This window comes from Vicia villosa, linkage group LG1, assembly GCF_029867415.1.
Source record: "Vicia villosa cultivar HV-30 ecotype Madison, WI linkage group LG1, Vvil1.0, whole genome shotgun sequence".
Lineage (NCBI taxonomy): Eukaryota > Viridiplantae > Streptophyta > Magnoliopsida > Fabales > Fabaceae > Vicia > Vicia villosa.
Window position 1 is genome coordinate 185,185,985 of NC_081180.1, and position 19,471 is coordinate 185,205,455.

The following is a 19,471-nucleotide window of genomic DNA, read 5'->3' on the forward strand; positions in this document are numbered from 1 at the left end:
GGCGCTTTTGCGGCGCAATCGCAGTTCTATAGCGGTTTGCAGACCGCTATTGTGAAGATTAGGGTAAATTTGTATATTCAATTTTTTAAGGTCAAATTGATATTTTGACCCTTTTATTTGACCTAATATAAAAGCATATGTGTTAGTTTTAGGTCATTTCACGTGTTTTTTTTGCCGTTTCCCTCTTCACTCGCGTGTTTGCGTTTCAGAAAGCCATCTTCTTTGCAAAACTTCCTCGCACAACTTCTTCGACATCCATCGTTCTTCCAAAATCATCACCGTTCTTCACCTATTCATCTATTTCTTGACCTTTCTCATCCATTCACAACTGATTTCTCCTCTGTTTTGCTATGTTGCTCTTGCTCTCCGTTTTGCTATGTTGCTCTGTTTTTCTTTTATTAGCAACCATAGCATCATCTTTTGCAAGTGTGGCACAAACTTCCAACAACAAGAGCTATTAGATATCACTCTAGACTTGCTACATTAGTGTCTAATGGAGATGAGGAGTTGAAGATGGAAGAAGAAGAGTTTGAATCAAGTGATGCGTGATGAGCAAGATGATTTTAATGTGGTGGAACTCAAAAGTGAAGATGAGACAAATGCTGATGTGGTTTTGTCATTTTGTTTATGCTTAGAATTTTGTGTAGCCATTTGGAGTACATTTATAATTTGATTTTGATAAAAATTTATATTGATGATGCTCTTGGAATTTATGTATGTTGTTGCAATTTCTGTTGACATTAAGGATGTTGTTGGAACTTATTTTAAGTATGTGTATTCATGTTAAGTATATACCTTGTTTTTAAAGGTCACAATAGTGGTAATTCTGCTATCCTCTATGTCACTATAGTATTTTGGGGGTCCGACGCTACGTGTCGTTATCCGAGATTAACAATCTAGGTTAGGGGGTGGGGAATTTGTTAGCAACATAAATCAAAATCAAAATCAAACCCTGCACCTCATTCTTAATACTGCAACCGTTACTATTATTGCTGTCAAATTTGGTTTACACTTAAACTTGACTAATATGTAGCAAGCAGATTAGACTATTCCACTATTGCAGTTACAAAGCTTCGGTCCTCGAAATATTTTCAAAAGAGTTAAGCAGTTTCCACCAAAAAAAAAGAAAAACTCTCCAGGTACTGATGTGTCTACTATAACATCTAGCATACATGCATTTTTGCATTTCATCATGCTAAATGAAATACAACATACACATGATTGAACAAAAAAAGCCAGAAGTTTAAGCCCCACCGTATTGCCTGCATGCGAAGCCTTCGTTTAAAATCACTACTCATGCAGATATTAAGCACTTTTCCTGGATAGTTTTTAACCTCTATTGAAGTTTCATTCGTCGCAATGAAAGATATGCCAATAAACGGTAACCGAAAACCATAGCAATCAGAGCAACTACTTCTGTTAAACCACTGTCAATTTTTACTCCATTTACGATAGGTGTGAAATGCTCGTATTGCACCTTGAGTAACAGTTTGTATGTGTGGTAGTTGAAAGACATGTAGCGGATCCAAGAGATGAATATCGGGACTTTCTGCAAAATTTTGTACCACATGTTAAATTCTTCTGTTAATAGACTGGAAAAGTTATCCATGTTCGATATTTGTTCGTAAAATTTAGGTATGTATGTATTTTTTACCTGGACGAAAAATCCTCCAGCTAGCATGAAGGTCATCACAGTTACTGAAGCCAAAGTCGTGGCTCTTTTCAAATCCATAAGCGTAGCACCGATAGCAAGTCCAAGACCCTATTTCACAACCAGTCATTGTTAGCACTGTAAGCTATTTATTTTTTAGCCCATGTTTTAAAAACTGAACCAGCAAAACCTATAAGTCACAATTCAACTGCCTTAAATCGCTCAAACCACAAAACATAACTCTTCTGATTCGGTTTTTAAAACCCTGGTTTTACTTTTTAATGTATTTCTTTGTTAGTTAGAAGTTTTGAAATCTATACCTGTGCTGCAATGATGCAGAGGAAAACAGTAAGGATGGTGAAGAAAAACGGAGCAGCACTTAGTCTCAAACCAGCCATGAAATAAACAACAAGGAGAAAAAGCACCGGTAATATCAGGTCTAATGGAAGGTCGCTTGTTGTTCTAGCAAGGAAGTATGCACTTAATCTGTACATATCTGCCGCACGTTCCTTATTCAACATGGCTCTCTCTTGAGGAAATGTAAATATTGCTGTAAAAACTGGAAAGAATCCCCAGAAGACGGCAATAAAGAAAAGCAGTCCTGCCTGCAAACCACAAATGTTAATGTTATCATAAGATGCTCGTGTCTTACGATGCGTTTGAAAGAGCTCATGTGATTGATGGTTAAATTTTTGTCTAACAGAAGTATTTTACCTGATCTTGCAGGTCTTTTGGGTTTTTAACATCAGATTGCCACCAGAGTAATCCTAAGATGATTGCAGTGGATAAAACTTGTGTGATTCTCAACCAGCTAAAATAGTCGTGCCTCCTTTCTTTGATTCCTCTCCAAAAAAGTATGGAAAATTGCTCATCCCAACTCGCTCCCCATTGCCGTTTAGGAGAACTCGCTTTGGCCTTCAAAGCTTCATCCAGAGGTAAAGAAACCGTTGTTTTTTTCTTTGTTTCCGCAGCTTGAGATTCATATGCCTCCACTAGATACTGTTAAAATTCACATGTTCAAAAAACTCAATGCCCGATACAAACACGAAGCTGATATATAGAAACCAATGATAATTTGAAGAAATGGAAGTGACTGAATGTAACTACATGCACCTGTTGGTGTTGTAGTAAGGCAAAAGTGAAATGTTACCTCATGGACTACTGCTGGTGATGGTTTTCCATTATATTTTTCAACTTCTGCGTTTCCGATTTGCACTTTATCTTCCAACTCTGATGGTACGGAAACATCGTTTATGTTTCCATTCGCAAGGTCTAGCAAAAACTCGGCTGGATTCATGGAAATAAGCGGTGAACATCCTATAGATTGGAAGTAATTCATCGCTTCTGATGCTTTTCCAAAGTAAAGCAAACTGCCTTTCCCAAGAAGGATCAACTTGTCAAATTTGTGGAAGAGTCTACTTGATGGTTGGTGAATTGTCGTCACTACTGTTTTACCAGCCTACAATATAGTTAACAGTTTAGTCATGAAAAAAATACCGTGCTATGCTATGCTTCGATATTCAATAGTAAGTTCAAGTTTTTGTTTTTGGATCAGATGCAATGCTTCGATATTTCATACCTCTGCTATGTCTTGCAGCATCTGAACAATCTTCAAGGCTGTTGTTGAATCCAAACCAGAAGTTGGTTCATCAAGAAACAAAATGGAAGGGTTGATTATGATCTCATTGCCAATACAAACTCTCTTCCTCTCTCCACCCGACACTCCGCGAACAAATGAACCACCAATCATGGTATCTTGGCACCTGTTTTCATGCGTACAATACAAAACTATTGGCTTCTATAACTTACAAATAATATCAGTACTTATATGGTTTTTATGCTTATAATATTATTTACGGGACGTTTTATTTACCTTTCCAAGCCAAGCTCATATATGACATCTAAAGCTCTTTTTTCCTTTTGCTCTTTAGTGAAGGTCTTTGGAAGCCGTAACCGCGCTGCGTATGTTAACGTCTCTTTCACAGTTAGGTGAGGAAACAAAACATCATCTTGTGTCACAAATCCTATCCTGCATGTCATCATATGCTTCTTGTAAGTACAATAATCTCTGAAAGTAAGGCACTGTTTGGCATGTTTTGATTGAAGTACCATATTCAAGTTTCAATTTTTATTATGTTACTTCTGAATTAGATTTTTACCTGCTCTTAAGGAACTTGGAGTATGATTGTTCATTGTAAGTGATAGAACCACCAATTGTTGGGTGACTTATCCTTCCTCCAAGGAGATTTAAAAGACTTGTCTTTCCACTTCCTGAGGGACCCATCAATGCCAAAACTTCACCTGGATTTACAGAACCACTGATCCCATTCAAGATATCTTTCTCCACACTTGATGTCATGCCTTTCAGCACTACCTTGTAGGTCACATCACTGAACTGCATGTTCCATAATAAGTATATAACTCATCAAGTGGGATCCATCACCATAAACATAACATAAATTGTAAAATCTAAATATCTAAATTGGTCCTTAAAATTGTATGAATGTATCAATTTAGTCCCTCACATTATCAATATCACAATAAGTACATAATACATTAATAGCTTGAAAAATAACCTCCAGGGTTGCTCTGCTGGTGAAGACTTGAGACCCGAGAGTGTGATTCTCTCAATGTCTCAGGTTTGAATCTTGCTAGGTGCTAATTATCTCTATGTTGGGCCAATCTATACAAAATTTTACTCTGACTTTAAATGGCCCTTTGCTAGTGGACGGTGAGATTAGTCTCCTTGAATTAGTCGGTCACAAGGCTGGATACTAAGTTTTTGAAAAAAAAACCTTGAAAAATAACATTTTTACTAACAGTAAATATTTGTTGTTTTAAACTTGAAACTTTGTACATGATCGAACCGGACCATGGTATTGCTAGCCATGTTTTAGTTGGCCTTGTCGAAACCTTCATTCATCCTCGCCTGCTCAAATACACAGGGCCACATCAATCTCATGATCTATTGAAGGTTTGAGCCCTGGCAGAGCTAGGTGCAAGAATATAAACAACTTTAACTTTATGACATGTAAAATGTGTATAGTAATTAATTACCTTTAGATTTATAGGAAGAGTAGGTTCTGTTTGAAACTTTGTCTTTGTCCTAATTCCAGCTTCAATATCCTCAGCTGCAACATACATAGTTACCACTTTAAAGGTAGAAAAGAAGAAGCTAACAATTATGCAAAAATGCACGTTGTTAAGTACATGTGATGGAGGTGTTTACTTGTGGAGAGATATGTATTTAATATCTAGAGCATTATTAAGAAGAATCTAATATGCATGGATGCTTCTAATGTAGTACATGTTCCGTTAAAGGGGGGGCTATATAATATATATGAAATTGATGCTTATGAAGATACAAGTGGCTAGGACAAACATGGACCATGATGAGACAAGGAGATTGACCAAGACAAGTGATAATTGTGAATTCAAGTTCACTACATAAAAGTCAATCCAAATTAATTGAGGTCCATGATTGAAAGAAACAGTGCTTACTTTTCTCTCCCAAAAGAAAGGAAAATGAAAGAACAAAACAACAGGAAAGAGATGGGTGCAACGGGGAAATCGATTCCACATGATCGTGTATTTACGTAGAATATTCAACCTCTTAGTTTTGTCGGATAACTCATGAACGATTCATATAAGATGTATGATTATTGTTGAAGAGTCCCCACATTTAAAACTATATTGTCTTAATATATGTTTATAAGTGGGGACAGTCATGGTCTCATAGTCTCGTTTAAAATCCGTTAGACACTATTAGGTCATCCACCATTTATATCCACATACCAAACTTAATAGTACTGAATGTGAATGGGGTGTATTGTGAGGCTTAATAGTACTGAATGTGAAGGGGGTGTATTGTGAGGCGACTATAAAGGAAATTATAAACTTATACTCTACGAGGGCGATATTAGCTGTCGGTACTTTGAGCAATTTTTATGTATGAAACCATAGTATGGTCCACTTCAAACCTAATCAATATATGATTGGTCATTAAAGACCATAATCAACAAAAATGGTCATGTCCCCCTTGCGAAAGAAGTGCAACTTGCATCTTGTTATAGAAAGAAAAAGTAAAAAGAGACAAAAGAGTTTGATAAAGGAGTCACCCCCAACAAATAAAAGTCACACATAGATCACATCAAAGAGTGGAAATGGATCACAGATATTAAACGATAATTGTACATTAATTGGTCAGAAAGATGTTACTACTATTGATTAAAATCTATGTAGAATCATGAATTTGCATGCATTTCATTATGACTAACGAAAATGACTCAAACATAAACAGCAGTCAGTACAGTCTTGGTCGTGTGCTGGCTAGAGCTATACACAACTACTCTTAAATTTTTGGGTCTGTAAGTGAATCACGATTTAAATGTAGCAAAATAAATAGAAGTTTTATTTTATTAATCTATAATCGGGACAATTTTTTTTTTTAAAAAATTCTTTAATTATGATTTAATATTGTTAAATTTTAAACCATGTGTAATAGTCCGTAGCCCGACTTCCACACCTTTTAAAGACGGCTTTGGTTGTTCATGCATTTTGAACCAAAGAAATTGTGGTTAGAGGTGGTTGTGGACGGACTGGACCAACAATGATAGTTACAAGACTTCTTTGAGAAATTTTCAATTCACAAAAATCTCAATTTTAATTTTCATCATTCTTATAAAAAAATTTATGGTGGTTATAAAAAACCACCAATATCTGGTTTACATATGTTTTTATTATATGTATTGATTAAATTATTTTTATATATTTTTTAAAATTGTATCATTAAAAATTGAATTTTGAGTTAATAATTTAGACTCATCTAATTCAACTACCACTATTCATCCACCCTACTATTTTTATATTATTTAAAGAACAAACCTATATTTAGATATCAAAAGTATTAAATTATGTCTTCCGCTTCCTCTTGTCTCTTATACTTTTTCCCTGTCTTTTTTTTTTTTATACATACAATTTTTTAAATAGTATTTCAATTTAATTAAGATTCCTCTTGTCTCTTATACTCTTTCCCTGTCTTTATTTTCTTTTATATATATAATTTTTAAATAGTATTTTAATTTAATTAAGATATAAAAACTCGAGCACTTGAATGAGAAGATAATGATCTCTTCCGATACAACAATCCTTTCAGATAAAATCCGATTAAAAAGCTATTTTTTTATTAGTGGACTAAATCCCTCGAGATCTTTTACTATTTCTCTAGTTTTCAAACAACCAAACCTTATAATATAAAAACAAAAGAAATATGGAAAAAAAAAAAAACCTTATTGCCTTACTCAAGAGTGGAGAGTGGAGACCACCTAGTTACTGGGCCCAAAATTCAGTGGCCTCACATGACTTCACTTCTAATACAGCCCATCTAATTTTCTGAGTTAGAACGTACCGAAGGGACTGTACTTTTGTATTATCATTATTACACAACTCATCACTTACCAAATCAAATCAAAGGATAATTTCTATTTTGAGTAATTAATATGATAAAGGAAAAAAATTAACTCATCTTATTAGCAATAACAGATAAAAAAATGAAATTTCTTGACATCTTAAAACGGAAAATCCCTCAAAACATTGTTTCATATAATAGTCAAGAAATTTTTCATTTGAAATAATATGGCTTTTATTTTAACATAAGTTATGTTCTATTTCTTGTGGTTAATTGTATATGTATATTATTATAATTTTTTAAAAATATATCATAACTAAATAATTTTTTAAAATTACATGAAGCTTCTTTTACTTGAATAATTTGGTTAAATGTTTAAATAATATTACAAATTTGTAAATATATTAATTTAAATGAATAATATATTTTAAAAAAATATTACAGCAATAATAAATTTTCTCCTAATATATAGGAGTATATTTACTTGTTTGACTCTACAGTTTCACATGTACTAGACTTTGTTTTTTCCTTACCCAATTGTCACTCTCATAAAAATTAATTGCATACATATTTTGTCATTTGAGAAAAGTGAAATCCATCCACCCCACATCTGCAAAAGTAAGAGACCACCAAACCCACAACCACAAGGGCCACAACCCTACCACATATATATTTTGTGGCCACCATAGTGACACAAAGCCTCATATATGGGTAACATTAATTTCTTTACTCACCATTTTGTATGTAATAACAATTCCATTTAAATATAGCAAAAACATTTTCTCAAAATAAAACAATAGTTAAATTAGCTCAGTTGATTAGAACATTCAACTATAATAACTTAAATTCGAATTCACGACATTACACATATCTACTTTTAAAGATGGTAAAATGGTGGAATTCTAGTTACTAGAATGTTTATACTAAAAACTAATATTATGTTTTACTATTACATAGAAAAAGGTTGCATGTATTTGATATATTATAGTAGAAAAATTATGAGAAAAATATAAGAAAGATAGAAATTAAAGTAGAAAAAGGCTTACGAATCATGTCATCATCACTAAATGGTCTGGTATCAGCAATTTGATCTGGAGGCATATTGAAGCCAGTGAAAGAAAACGAGAGACCCAAGCTAGCGCTTGAAGCTCTGCTCAGAGCTGCGCCACTAGTCAATTCATCAACATCAATCTTCATTTGAGCGCTTCTTGTTTTCCTTATATGTGTGTTCTTCCCTCCGCCACGTCCCGGTGAGGCCGAGGTTATTCTCCGGCTTGATTTTCTCGACAGACCTCCACTCCCCTCCAAGGCCGAGTTAGTCGAGTGATCGCTCGACTGCGGTGACTTTAGAGCCGCCGCGACGGATTCCACAAGCTGATCTGATATTGTCCTAGATATCCCCATTGTATTCCCTTTCTCCATAACTGTCAAAATAGTAATAAATAATTTGTCCATAAACTAAACAAAAAAAAAGTAATAATAATATTAGATTCTTGGTGGAGAAAAATTATGATGGAAGTTGCTTAAAGTAGTGATGTTATTCTTGCTTAAGAGTAAGTATAAGTAAGACATATACATCATACATTATAGTATACTTCAAAGGTAGAAGAAGTGATGTTTTTTTAATTAGTTATCAAATACAAAATATATATTGCTTAAACTATATAGATAGAGACTCCAGTAATTGAAATTATTCTTAGCATTTTATGATGAAAAAGGAATAGGAGAATAATAATTACCTTGAGAAATAAGAGATGTTTGTGATGATATGAAAATGGAATGTGAGACTAGTTGAGCTTAATCCAGCAACGACAATCAAAATACATGCATATCCCATTATGTGAACTTGCCCTTTTTATAAAGGTTTTAGAAGACTTATGTTAAGTTACAAAATTATCCCTGTGTTTCCTTGTAAATATCATCTGTTTGCCCTTGTATTTTTTAATCAATGTTTCTTTTTATTATATGTAATTGTTTGAAATTGGATATAAAGGTTAACCGGATAAACTTTAGTAAAATTTTGGGCTAATAGTCTGATAAATTAAAAAAAAATGTAACTAATAAATTTTATAAAATTCCCTATTAATAATCTAATATATTGATACTAGCTAGCAAATAATAATTTAATAGATTGACATTTGTATTTTTATTCTGTAAAATATAAAATATAACTTTTTTAAAGAAATATATTTGTCTTACAATAGGCTATAAAGTGAATTTTTAATAAAAAATTGAGGGATCAAGAAAATAGAGTTATTACTAACATGCATAAAATTAATAATATTGTAATCTTAACTAGAGTTTAAAGATAGTGCATTATAAAACAATTTAAGGGTAAAACAATTTTACACATGCAACCAATAAAAAATCTTATATTTATATTTGTCATATTATTTCAGTATTTTAAAAATAAAATTGGGATTTATTGTAATGTATGTTTCTTATTGGTTGACAGTATAAACATATTTTACACTTTCAGTGCATTTTTTTTTCTCTTTAATGAATATTTAAATATAGTAAAATTAAATGTTTTGGTTAAAAATATAATATCTAATTTTTTTTTATCATAGATAGAAAAATTATCATCTTATTTTATAATGAGTTTAAAACATCATGTTAAACTAGGGTTGAAGCACTTTCTAAATCTGGTAGTGTAAAAAATTATATTCAAAAGTATGTTTCAACACTTTTTTTTTTTTTAAATTTCTTGTCAATTTTTTTTAGAAAAAAATTAAATTTATATATGAGATTAAATTATTTAATATAGAATATATTATTCTTGGAGTTGAAGAATACTAATACATAGTATGTATCTACTAAAATTAGATAGCAAGACTAAAATTTTATGAGTTTTTTTGTTACAACTTTATTGAAGGTGATTGAGTTTTAAGGAGTTTATATGATTGCAGGCAAGGAACAATTTTGTTGTAACATTCATTCAAAGACACTGTGATGTACACGAAAGAAACTCTAATATGTTGTGATAAGAATAGATTATGGCCAGTTTGTTTCAGTGTTTTTTAAAAATGATTTTTAATTTGTAATACAATTTTGTTGAAAAAATTTGTATAAAGAATTTAAATAAAAAATGATTTAAATAATTCTTTTTAAAATATAATTTTAAGTAATATATTTTTTGATATATATTTTTATATTAAAATTTCCCAAAATCACTTAATTTAAGACTATTTTAAACAATTTTTTATAAAATTCATTTCTGAGATAATTTTTTTAAAATAAAATTATGATTTTGACTATTTCAATAATGTATATTTATATTATAGAATTTTAAAATGAATTTTTTAATATATAAAAAACAGATTTAAAAAATATTATAATAATTTAAAAAACATTTTAATAAAAAATATTTTAAAAATATTAAAAATATTTATTTTTTAAAACTAAAACAAACGGGCTTTTATATCTCATAAAAGGACGAGGTGACTGAACTCGGATAAATTAATGTCACTTTTTTTTAATCTTTTATTCACTTTACTTTCCATTGCTTTTTTTTTTTTCAATTAAATTTGTAAAATATTTAAAAAGAAAGTTTGTTGTTCTTGAGAAAATTTTATGCATTTGAAGAAATTGGAATCTTTCATAAAAATTATTCGTTTTTAAAAGGGTGCCATAAATCAAACCTCAAGTACAAGATTCTTCTTTGCACATATACATAAATTCTTTAATTAGGAATATTTTAATCAGCTCTGTTATGTTTCCACCAGCACTAGTAACAAACTCGTGCATAGAATTTTTTTTTTGAATATCCATTTTTTTAAAAAAAATTCCAAAAATAACTAGGTTTTCAAAAAAATTACATAAATGTCACTTTTTTGCTAAAAAATACACGTTGTCGCCAGGGGGGGTGGCGACAACAATGGGCCTGGAGAGCTGTCGCCAGTGGGCCTGGCGCCCATGTGTTTTTTTTAGGTGTTGTCGCCACCCCCTGGCGACAACACCCCCCCTTTATTTTTTTTTTCTTTTTTTTTTTGTAATTTTTTTCTTTAACATTATTTTCTCTTAAATTTTTTTTATGTTATACTTTTCAATTATTATTTCAAAATGGATTTTTTAAATAATTATTTTTTTCATGGTATTATATTTTCGGTAATTTTTTACTTTCAATATTAATGTTTTCGGTACTATTTTCTCTTAAATCTTTGTAAATTTTATTGGTTCCAAATATTTTTTCCATGGTAATATTTGGTAATTTCTTTCAATATGTATCATGAACTTTTTTTTATTTAGTAATTTTTTTTGTGTTGTAACCCATAAAATTTATAAAAAAAAAGTTCATTTCATTGAAAAAGTAAATTACAAACATCATCGAAACTAATAACTATGTTGTGGAACTAGATCCACGATTGGGACATTTGGTCCTATTATGTCCTAGCTCACGACATATACCACACTTCCTCTGCATTTTTTCAGTTACGTCCATCTTGGTTCTAATACGCCTGCTGTTTGGTCGACCGCTTTTATTCCGACGCATTAAATCGTTATGCCAAACTGTTTCCCCCTCGTACACAGGCCAATATGCCTCCATTGCTACCACCGGAAAGTAGTTGTCGTATACGTTGAGCAACGTTGATACTTTATAAATTTCTGATACCAAAGATAATGCATCAAAGTGAGTATGTGAACATGCTGCAAGGACATGGGAGCAAGGCATGCGATATGCTTGAAATTGGCCACAGTCGCACCAACGACCTGGGATATTGACGCGATACTCTTGTCGTGGAAGCCCCTGGTTATGGTCAATTGTTTCTTTGACACTGAAGGTGTGGCCATGACGGTCGAACTCGGTCACTCGATGAGTGTTACCCTTGGCAGATTCCTGTTGTATATATTTCATGCAGACATCGCTATATACCTGTTGTGTTTGTAACACTGAATTCCACCTCTTACCTCGTGTGGCGAACAAAGTTGCCATCCGAAAATACGTAGCACTAACAATGGCAGTTACAGGTAGGTTTCGTATGCCTTTGAAAACCCCGTTCATTGATTCCACAAGATTTGTAGTCATGTGGCCCCACCTAGCCCCATCGTCGTATGACCTAGTCCATCTTGCTCTATCAATGCTGTCAATCCACCTCCCTGCATCTGGATTTGTCAACGCTATTTCTCGGCGGTAGTATTGAAATCCAGGTTGGTTTAAGGCATACCCCGCGCTCACCAAGTGGTTCTTCAAAAATTTATCCTTGATCTCTCTCATAAAATTCTGTGCTATGTGCCTAATACAGTAGACATGCTTCGACGGAGGGTTGTGCCAACCATTTGCCGGATTGTTGTATGCGCTGTCAATAGAAGCGTGCCTGTCAGAAATCAAACAAAGATTAGGTTGTGGAGCGACTCTAGCTCGGAGATTCTTCAGAAAGAAACCCCAAGCAGCAGCTGTTTCTCCTTCTACCAAAGCAAATGCTATTGGAAAAATGTTGCTATTTCCATCCTGCGCGACCGCCATCAACAAAGTTCCCTTGTATTTCCCATACAACCACGTTCCATTAATTTGAATAATCGGCTTGCAAAAACCAAAACCGACGATGCATGGTCGAAACGCCCAGAATAGTCTATGGAAGATTCTATTACCTTCGAGAGGGGTTCCGTCCTGGGACTGTGCCGGAAGTGTCTCCAATATACTAACAGTCCCAGGTGAATACAATTGCAGTGCAGCCAGGTAGCGAGGAAGTTGTTGGTACGATTCCTCCCAGTTGCCGTAGACTCTTTCAATTGCTTTCTGTTTCGCCAACCAAGCCTTTCTGTACGAAGGTCTGTATTTGAACACAGAAACGCAATGAGAAATAATTGTCTTCACCTTCAGGGATGGGTCAGTTTCGACCAGAGGAATGATGGTATGACATATCATGTCATGACTGAGTTTTCGATGATCTTGCGCCATGTTAGTGGTGACGCAGGTGTGGGCTTGAGATATCGAACGTATCACCCACGCGTTAAACTTCTTTCTGAACGATGCCTTCAGCATGTATCCACATTCCGGGTTTTTGCATGCAATAGTGACTCTCTCTAGATTTGATCGATCGGCTTTAAAATCAACACAATTTGCTAAGTGCCAATTTTTATAGCCAACAGACAATCATCCTTCGAACGAAACGTGTCACCCTCTTTTAACTCCTCGCTTGACCTCATATATGGATTGTAGAACATATCGGACGATGGCTCGTCCTCTCCTAAATTAAGCGTTGTGAAATGTGCCGGAGGTGAATATGCATGTGTATCCGGTACTCGATCCGGTACTGGAACTTCTTCGTCACCTTCATCTTCGGATTCACGATTCACCAACTCATCAACAACATCTTCTATATCAGTTTCTTCGTCAATGACATGCTCGGGTTGTTGTTCGTCATCAACAACAGGATCAATAACTTGTGACTGAATATTTTGCGAAGGAGCATTTTGTTCAACCACTATGTACAGTTCCAGATAATCATAACCAAAATGCTCATGGGTGAGGAACATGTTTTGAACCTCTAAGTCAGTTGTTATCTGTGATTGACAAAATATGACTGAGTTGTTAGGTTGAAGAAGGGGTTGTCGGTAAAATATCTGAGACACTTGTTCTCTTATTTTGGATTCGATTTTCCTTTTTAGATAAGAGAAATCTGATTGTCTATTTAGAGCAAAACGTGTTGAGTTTGTGTTTCTAAATAGAAAACCGTTTGTGTCGCAGTGGTATGTCTCACCATTCATATGAACACGAACTTTGAACTGCGAGGTGGATGCCATAATTTTGATATGTGTTTGTGAAAGAAGAAATGTGAGAATTGTGTTGTGTTGTAAAAGGAAGAAATGTTTGGGAAAGTTGTGATGGTTGTAAAAAATAGTATGTGAAGTAGTTCCTATATATCATGCAAGAAATCTTACACAAGGGTAATGCATGCAAAAAATGAAGCAATAATTCTGCACAAGATAGTAACTTTGACATGACTAATGCATGCCACAAGAGAATCTCGTCCCCACCTCTTACACAAGGGTAATGCATGCAAGAAATGAAGCAATAATTCTGCACAAGATAGTAACTTTGACATGACTAATGCATGCCACAAAAGATAGGGCTGCATGCATGAAGATAGGGGGAATCGTTGCAGGAATCTATCAGGAATCGCTTCAGGAATCATTACAGGCGCATGCTAGGGTACAGGAACTCGTTTCGGACGCATGCTAGGGACAAAAAACAGATGGGGACCATGTGGGGCCCTAATTTTTATTCTTCAAAATTATTGTTTATGTTTTTCCCTTGTAAATGAAACCCTAATTGTCCCTCTATAAATTAGGGTTTCTTGTGTGCATCAGTACACACACGAAAAAATGAGATCTCGAATAAGGCCAGATAGCACGCACCGGACTACTGAGCCTCCACCACCTGTAAGGCGTTTGGACTATCAACCTCCCATTGTTCGAAGGAACGGATACGTTATTTTCTCTGCCGTCAAACCTCCCATGCAGGTAATGTTTTGGAACATTCAATCCATGGACCAGCTTAAGAGAACCCTTCTCAGGTTTTTGGAGGGAGAGTGGAGTCAAGGCGAACAAATCAGATCTATCAAGAGACTTAGAACAAGGGGAGGTGCTTTTCTTGAAAGACAGCGTTGGTGGGAGACAATGGAGGACGACATTCAATGCACTCGAATGATGGAGGACAGAGAAGACATTGTCCTAACCGTTGTAATATCCTAGATGTTGCAGTTTCTTTATCATTTCAGCTACTTCTGTACCGTCCAATTAAATGCTCTGAGCATATATTAATGAAATGTTTTTTTAACATTACAAAGTTTCCAATTAGTATTTAAGTTATTAATAATTAGCAAAATTATTTTCCGCGGTATTTCACCCACTATAAATAAAGGTGTGTGTGTGTGGAGTTGAAGTACCAACTCTTTCTTCATTCTTACTGCAAACACAAAAAATGAACTCAGTTTGGGCTGTCGTTTTTTTTGAGGAAGGTAGTCACATGCGTGTCTGCCATAACCCCCATTGGAATTTCCAGAGAATTGTTAGAGCCATCAACACTGGGTTTCGTCAACTAGATGGTCCGACCAGAAAAGTTAAACAGATAGATTACCAACTCGTGACCCGTCTACACGACCCATTCGGCAACCTCAATGTGGATCGTACCATGGTCCACGTGGCGCGCAATAAGATTTTTATTTGTATCGTGAATGTATTTTGTAATGTTTTTAATTATAATGTATTTGTATCGTTAATGTATTTTAATGTCTTTAATTTTAATGTATTTGTATTTTAATATATAAATATTTTAAAGAATGTTCAACTTTCAAAATAATGAATCCACCACCAACTTCCAAAAATAATTTTAACAAGATAGATAAAATAAAACAATATAAGAGAAATTATTGTTAAAAATTGTAGTTATTAAAAAAATTGTAGCTATTAAAACAATATAAGAGAAATTATTGTTAAAAATTGTTGTTAAAAAAAAAATACTAAAAAAAATATTAAAAAAATGTAGTTATTAAAAAAAAATACTGAAAATATTTTAAGAGAAATTATGTTAAAGAAAAAAAATAACAAAAAAAAAAGAAAAAAAAAATAAGGGGGGGTGTTGTCGCCGGGGGGGTGGCGACAACACCTAAATATTGCATGTAGGCGCCAATGGGCCTGGCGACGACGTTATGGGCCAAGTGTTGTCGCCACCCCCCCCTGGCGACAACGTGTTGCAGATAGCAAAAAAGTGACATTTGGGGAATTATTTTGAAAAGTTGGTTATTTCTGAAATTTTTTTTAAAAAACTTGTTATTCAAAAAAAAAATTCTCGTGCATACGCACGGATTCTGTTCGGTTACGCGAATTTAGATACATCATTTATTTTAAATAAAAATATTTTAAAAAAAATTAGATAAATAATTGATTATTTCATATATAAAAATATTTAGATCAATAATAGATTTTTTCTCGTATACCATTTTTGGATTAAAAATATTTAATCATAAATACCATTTTTCGTATATAAAAATATTTAAATCAATAATGAATTTTTTTTCCGTATACAGACTTCATTTTTGTTTAGGTATCATTTACAAAAATATTTGGATCAATAGTAAATTTCATATATAAAAATATTTAGATCAATAATAAATTTTTTCCCGTATACCATTTTTAAATAAAAAATATTTGGGTCATAAATACCATTTTCGTAAATAATAGATTTTTTTTCCGTATACAAATATTATTTTTGTTTAGAAATCATTTACAAAAATATTTGGATCAATATTAAATTTTCGTATATTAAAATATTTAGATCAATAATATATTATTTCCCGTATAACATTTTTTGATCAGAAATATTTGATCATAAATACAATTTCTCGTATATAAAAATATTTAGGTCAATAATAGATTTTTTCCCGTATACAGACTTCATTTTTGTTTAGGTATCATTTACAAAAATAAGGGTATTTTGGACTTTTCCTCAACCATTAATTTTCTTATATTATAGATTGATAGATTTTTTTTGGAAGAAAGAAGTGAGAAAGTGATGAAAGAGAAAAAAATAGAGAATAAAGAGAGATTTGATAAGTTTTTTTTTTTTTTTGCGCAAGATTTGATAAGTTTGCTAAAATATAAGAGTTGTATTATTTTAATAATAAAATTAAGAATTTTATGGTACAAAGACCAAAAAACCACAATTTTAATGTGGTGGCAAAAAATCAAATAAGGGTATTTTGAACTTTTCCTCAACCATTAATTTTCATATATTATAGATTGATAGATTTTTTTTGGAAGAAAGAAGTGAGAAAGAGATGAAAGAGAAAAAAAATAGAGAATAGAGAGATATTTGATAAGTTTGATAAAATATAAGAGTTGTATTATTTTAATAATAAAATTAAGAACTTTATGGTACAAAGGCCAAAATACTACAATTTTAATGTGGTGGCAAAAAATCAAATAAGGGTATTTTGAACTTTTCAACAACCATTAATTTTCTTATATTATAGATTACTTACACCGTATCTTACACTCTAAATAATAACACAAGCAAAATGATATGGCACAAAAATCAAGATTAAATATATTATTAAAAAATAGAATTAGTATGTTTTATGTATGAATATACGGTGTAGTGTTTAAAAATAGTGTAAAAATATCATTTTCCTATTTTAATACATCCATATGTCTTTGTAGAAATCTCTGACGAAAATATTAAAATACTCTCAACTTCAGATGTTCAGATGTGCACATCTGAAAGCACTTTTTATTGAAAAAAATAGTGATTTCACACGTGCACTTCCGAGAGAAATCTACTTGCCACCCTTATTTTATACTTGCCATCCCCCCATTTTTATTTAATCCAATTTTATCCTTGTTGAAAAAAAATTGAGAAACAAAGAATTTCCAAAGCAAATTTTCGGTATGCACTTCAAAATTTCTGGTACAAAAACCGGAAATTTAGTTAATTTGAAATTTTCGGTACACTAGAACTTTCAAATTTTTGGTATACTGGAATTTTCAAATTTCCGGTATACCAGAAATTTCAAATTAACTAAATTTCCGGTATGTTTCAACTTTTGGTTTTTTAAACGGCTGAGATTTTGCCGACACTTTTGGAGGGCCCTGAATGCACCGATACATTTGTATGGTCTAGAATGCACCACCATTGTATAAATAGGGGTCTTAGGGTTATCGGATAACACATCATTTCAACGAAATGCCTCTTCATCAGTATTTAATTAAAATATCTGTGTATTTCAATGGCCGCAACCCTGCTGTTCAAACCAAGATTCCAGACGACGCTGAATCCTTTGCCACCTTGAAAGAAACGTTGAATAATTTATTGCCTGATTCCGATAACAGAAGGGTGACAAAAATCAAGTTTCGAGAGGACTGGATTGATACAAACGAAAGAGTGAAATACAACTTAATCGAGTTGAAGAATGATGAAGATGTGAAGGCAAAAGGCCATGTGGAAATCATTTCACCGTAGGATAACTAAAGGTCCGATCGAATTGGATACGCTGATCCAAAGATCCATGGACGACATAATGAAGTGTCTGATTCGTCCAGAGTCTTCCGGTAGTGCCTAGGTTTTCATGTTTTGGAGTACTGTTTATGCTTGTTGTTTGTCATTTGATGTTTGTTAACTATGGTTTTTTGTTATTGATGTTATTTTCTTTATCTACTCGAAACATGTACTAGCCAAAAAGATTATGCAATAAAAAAGATGTTCGTACATAAGATGTTCGTACATAAGATGTTCGTACAAAATATACAAATATACAAATGATACAATCATAACAAAATAAATCTACATAGGTCCTCCACGGGCAACATCCACCAACCTAGCTAAAATACTGTGTACCTTACCATCATGGTTCACCAAACCCATGAGGCTATCCAAGTGAACAACGATGTACTGCAGGCGGCTGTCCTGGTCACCTGCGGGAGGTGGAGGCGGCGGCGGTGGTGGTGGTGGTGAAAAAGCCATTGTACCTGAAGGCCCCGGAACATCAGATGCTGCGGCAGGTGGTATGACCCTAGGGTGTGACACACTGAGGAACCACTCCAGGTAACCATCCTGACACTGCCCAGGCTACTGAACCGCAACGGCTGTATCAATGATCTCACGGGGGGAGCTAAGGATATAACTCTGAAACCAACGATTAATGCCACCAGTTGGAGTCTCTGGGACCGGCCGTGGGATGCCCTATATATAACCATACTGGCGTAGACACCTCTCAGGAAAGTGTCTAGCCACATGGCTCTCCCATCTGACATACCCTGAATATAAAGAAGATACATCAAAAGGAAGATGATCGCGTTGACCTGTATATGGTGTCCAGATGATATCATCCAGCTTCAGAGCATCCAGCCTCCGCCTGTACTCAATCACCCCTCCTGGATGGGTCTGTCTGGCCTTCCACCTCCCCGCATAAGGGTCAGCAGCCGCACAACGCTGGGTATTCCGCTCACAGATGTGAAGGAAGTGTTCGTAGATCCAAAACTGCATAAATAAAAATAATCAAGCCCAGGTAAATTATAATAAAACACAAAAAACCATGTAAGAATATATACCTGTAACAAGCTCAAATAACCAGCAAGTTGTCTGGTATCAGGACGAGATGCAGCATCAAGCGCCGTGTACAACATTGTCAATGCCGCCACTACCCAAGCCAAACATGGGTCTCAAGGTCGTCGAATAGAGAAAGATAGCGGACATCTATATAAACTCCAAACTTGTCCGCAAAGAGAGTACATGCCACTAGATGTAGCATGTACGCCCTAACGCCAACCTGGTACCTCTCTGCATCGACAAGCTCCTGATAAACCCTCCTTAACCAAGACATCCTGAGGTGAAAGCCCCGAGTGTCACCAAACTCCTTAAGCACAACTAGCTCATCAACCTCTAAAGCATCCATCACCATGTGCACCGCCATCGC

The 19,471-nt window shown here is 33.8% G+C and overlaps 1 protein-coding gene across 1 annotated transcript; it reads right to left on the reverse strand.

The window, feature by feature from the left end:
* Positions 1-490: 490 nt before the first annotated feature.
* Positions 491-8,879, reverse strand: LOC131644728 (ABC transporter G family member 22-like). The gene is made up of 11 exons (XM_058915300.1): positions 8,798-8,879; positions 8,105-8,482; positions 4,709-4,782; positions 3,811-4,046; positions 3,525-3,680; positions 3,231-3,414; positions 2,802-3,110; positions 2,366-2,650; positions 1,972-2,256; positions 1,655-1,762; positions 491-1,549 (listed from the first exon to the last, which is right to left on the reverse strand). The coding sequence occupies exons 2-11, from the start codon at positions 8,478-8,480 to the stop codon at positions 1,337-1,339; spliced, it is 2,226 nt and encodes a 741-aa protein (XP_058771283.1). The 5' UTR covers positions 8,481-8,482; positions 8,798-8,879; the 3' UTR covers positions 491-1,336.
* Positions 8,880-19,471: the final 10,592 nt, after the last annotated feature.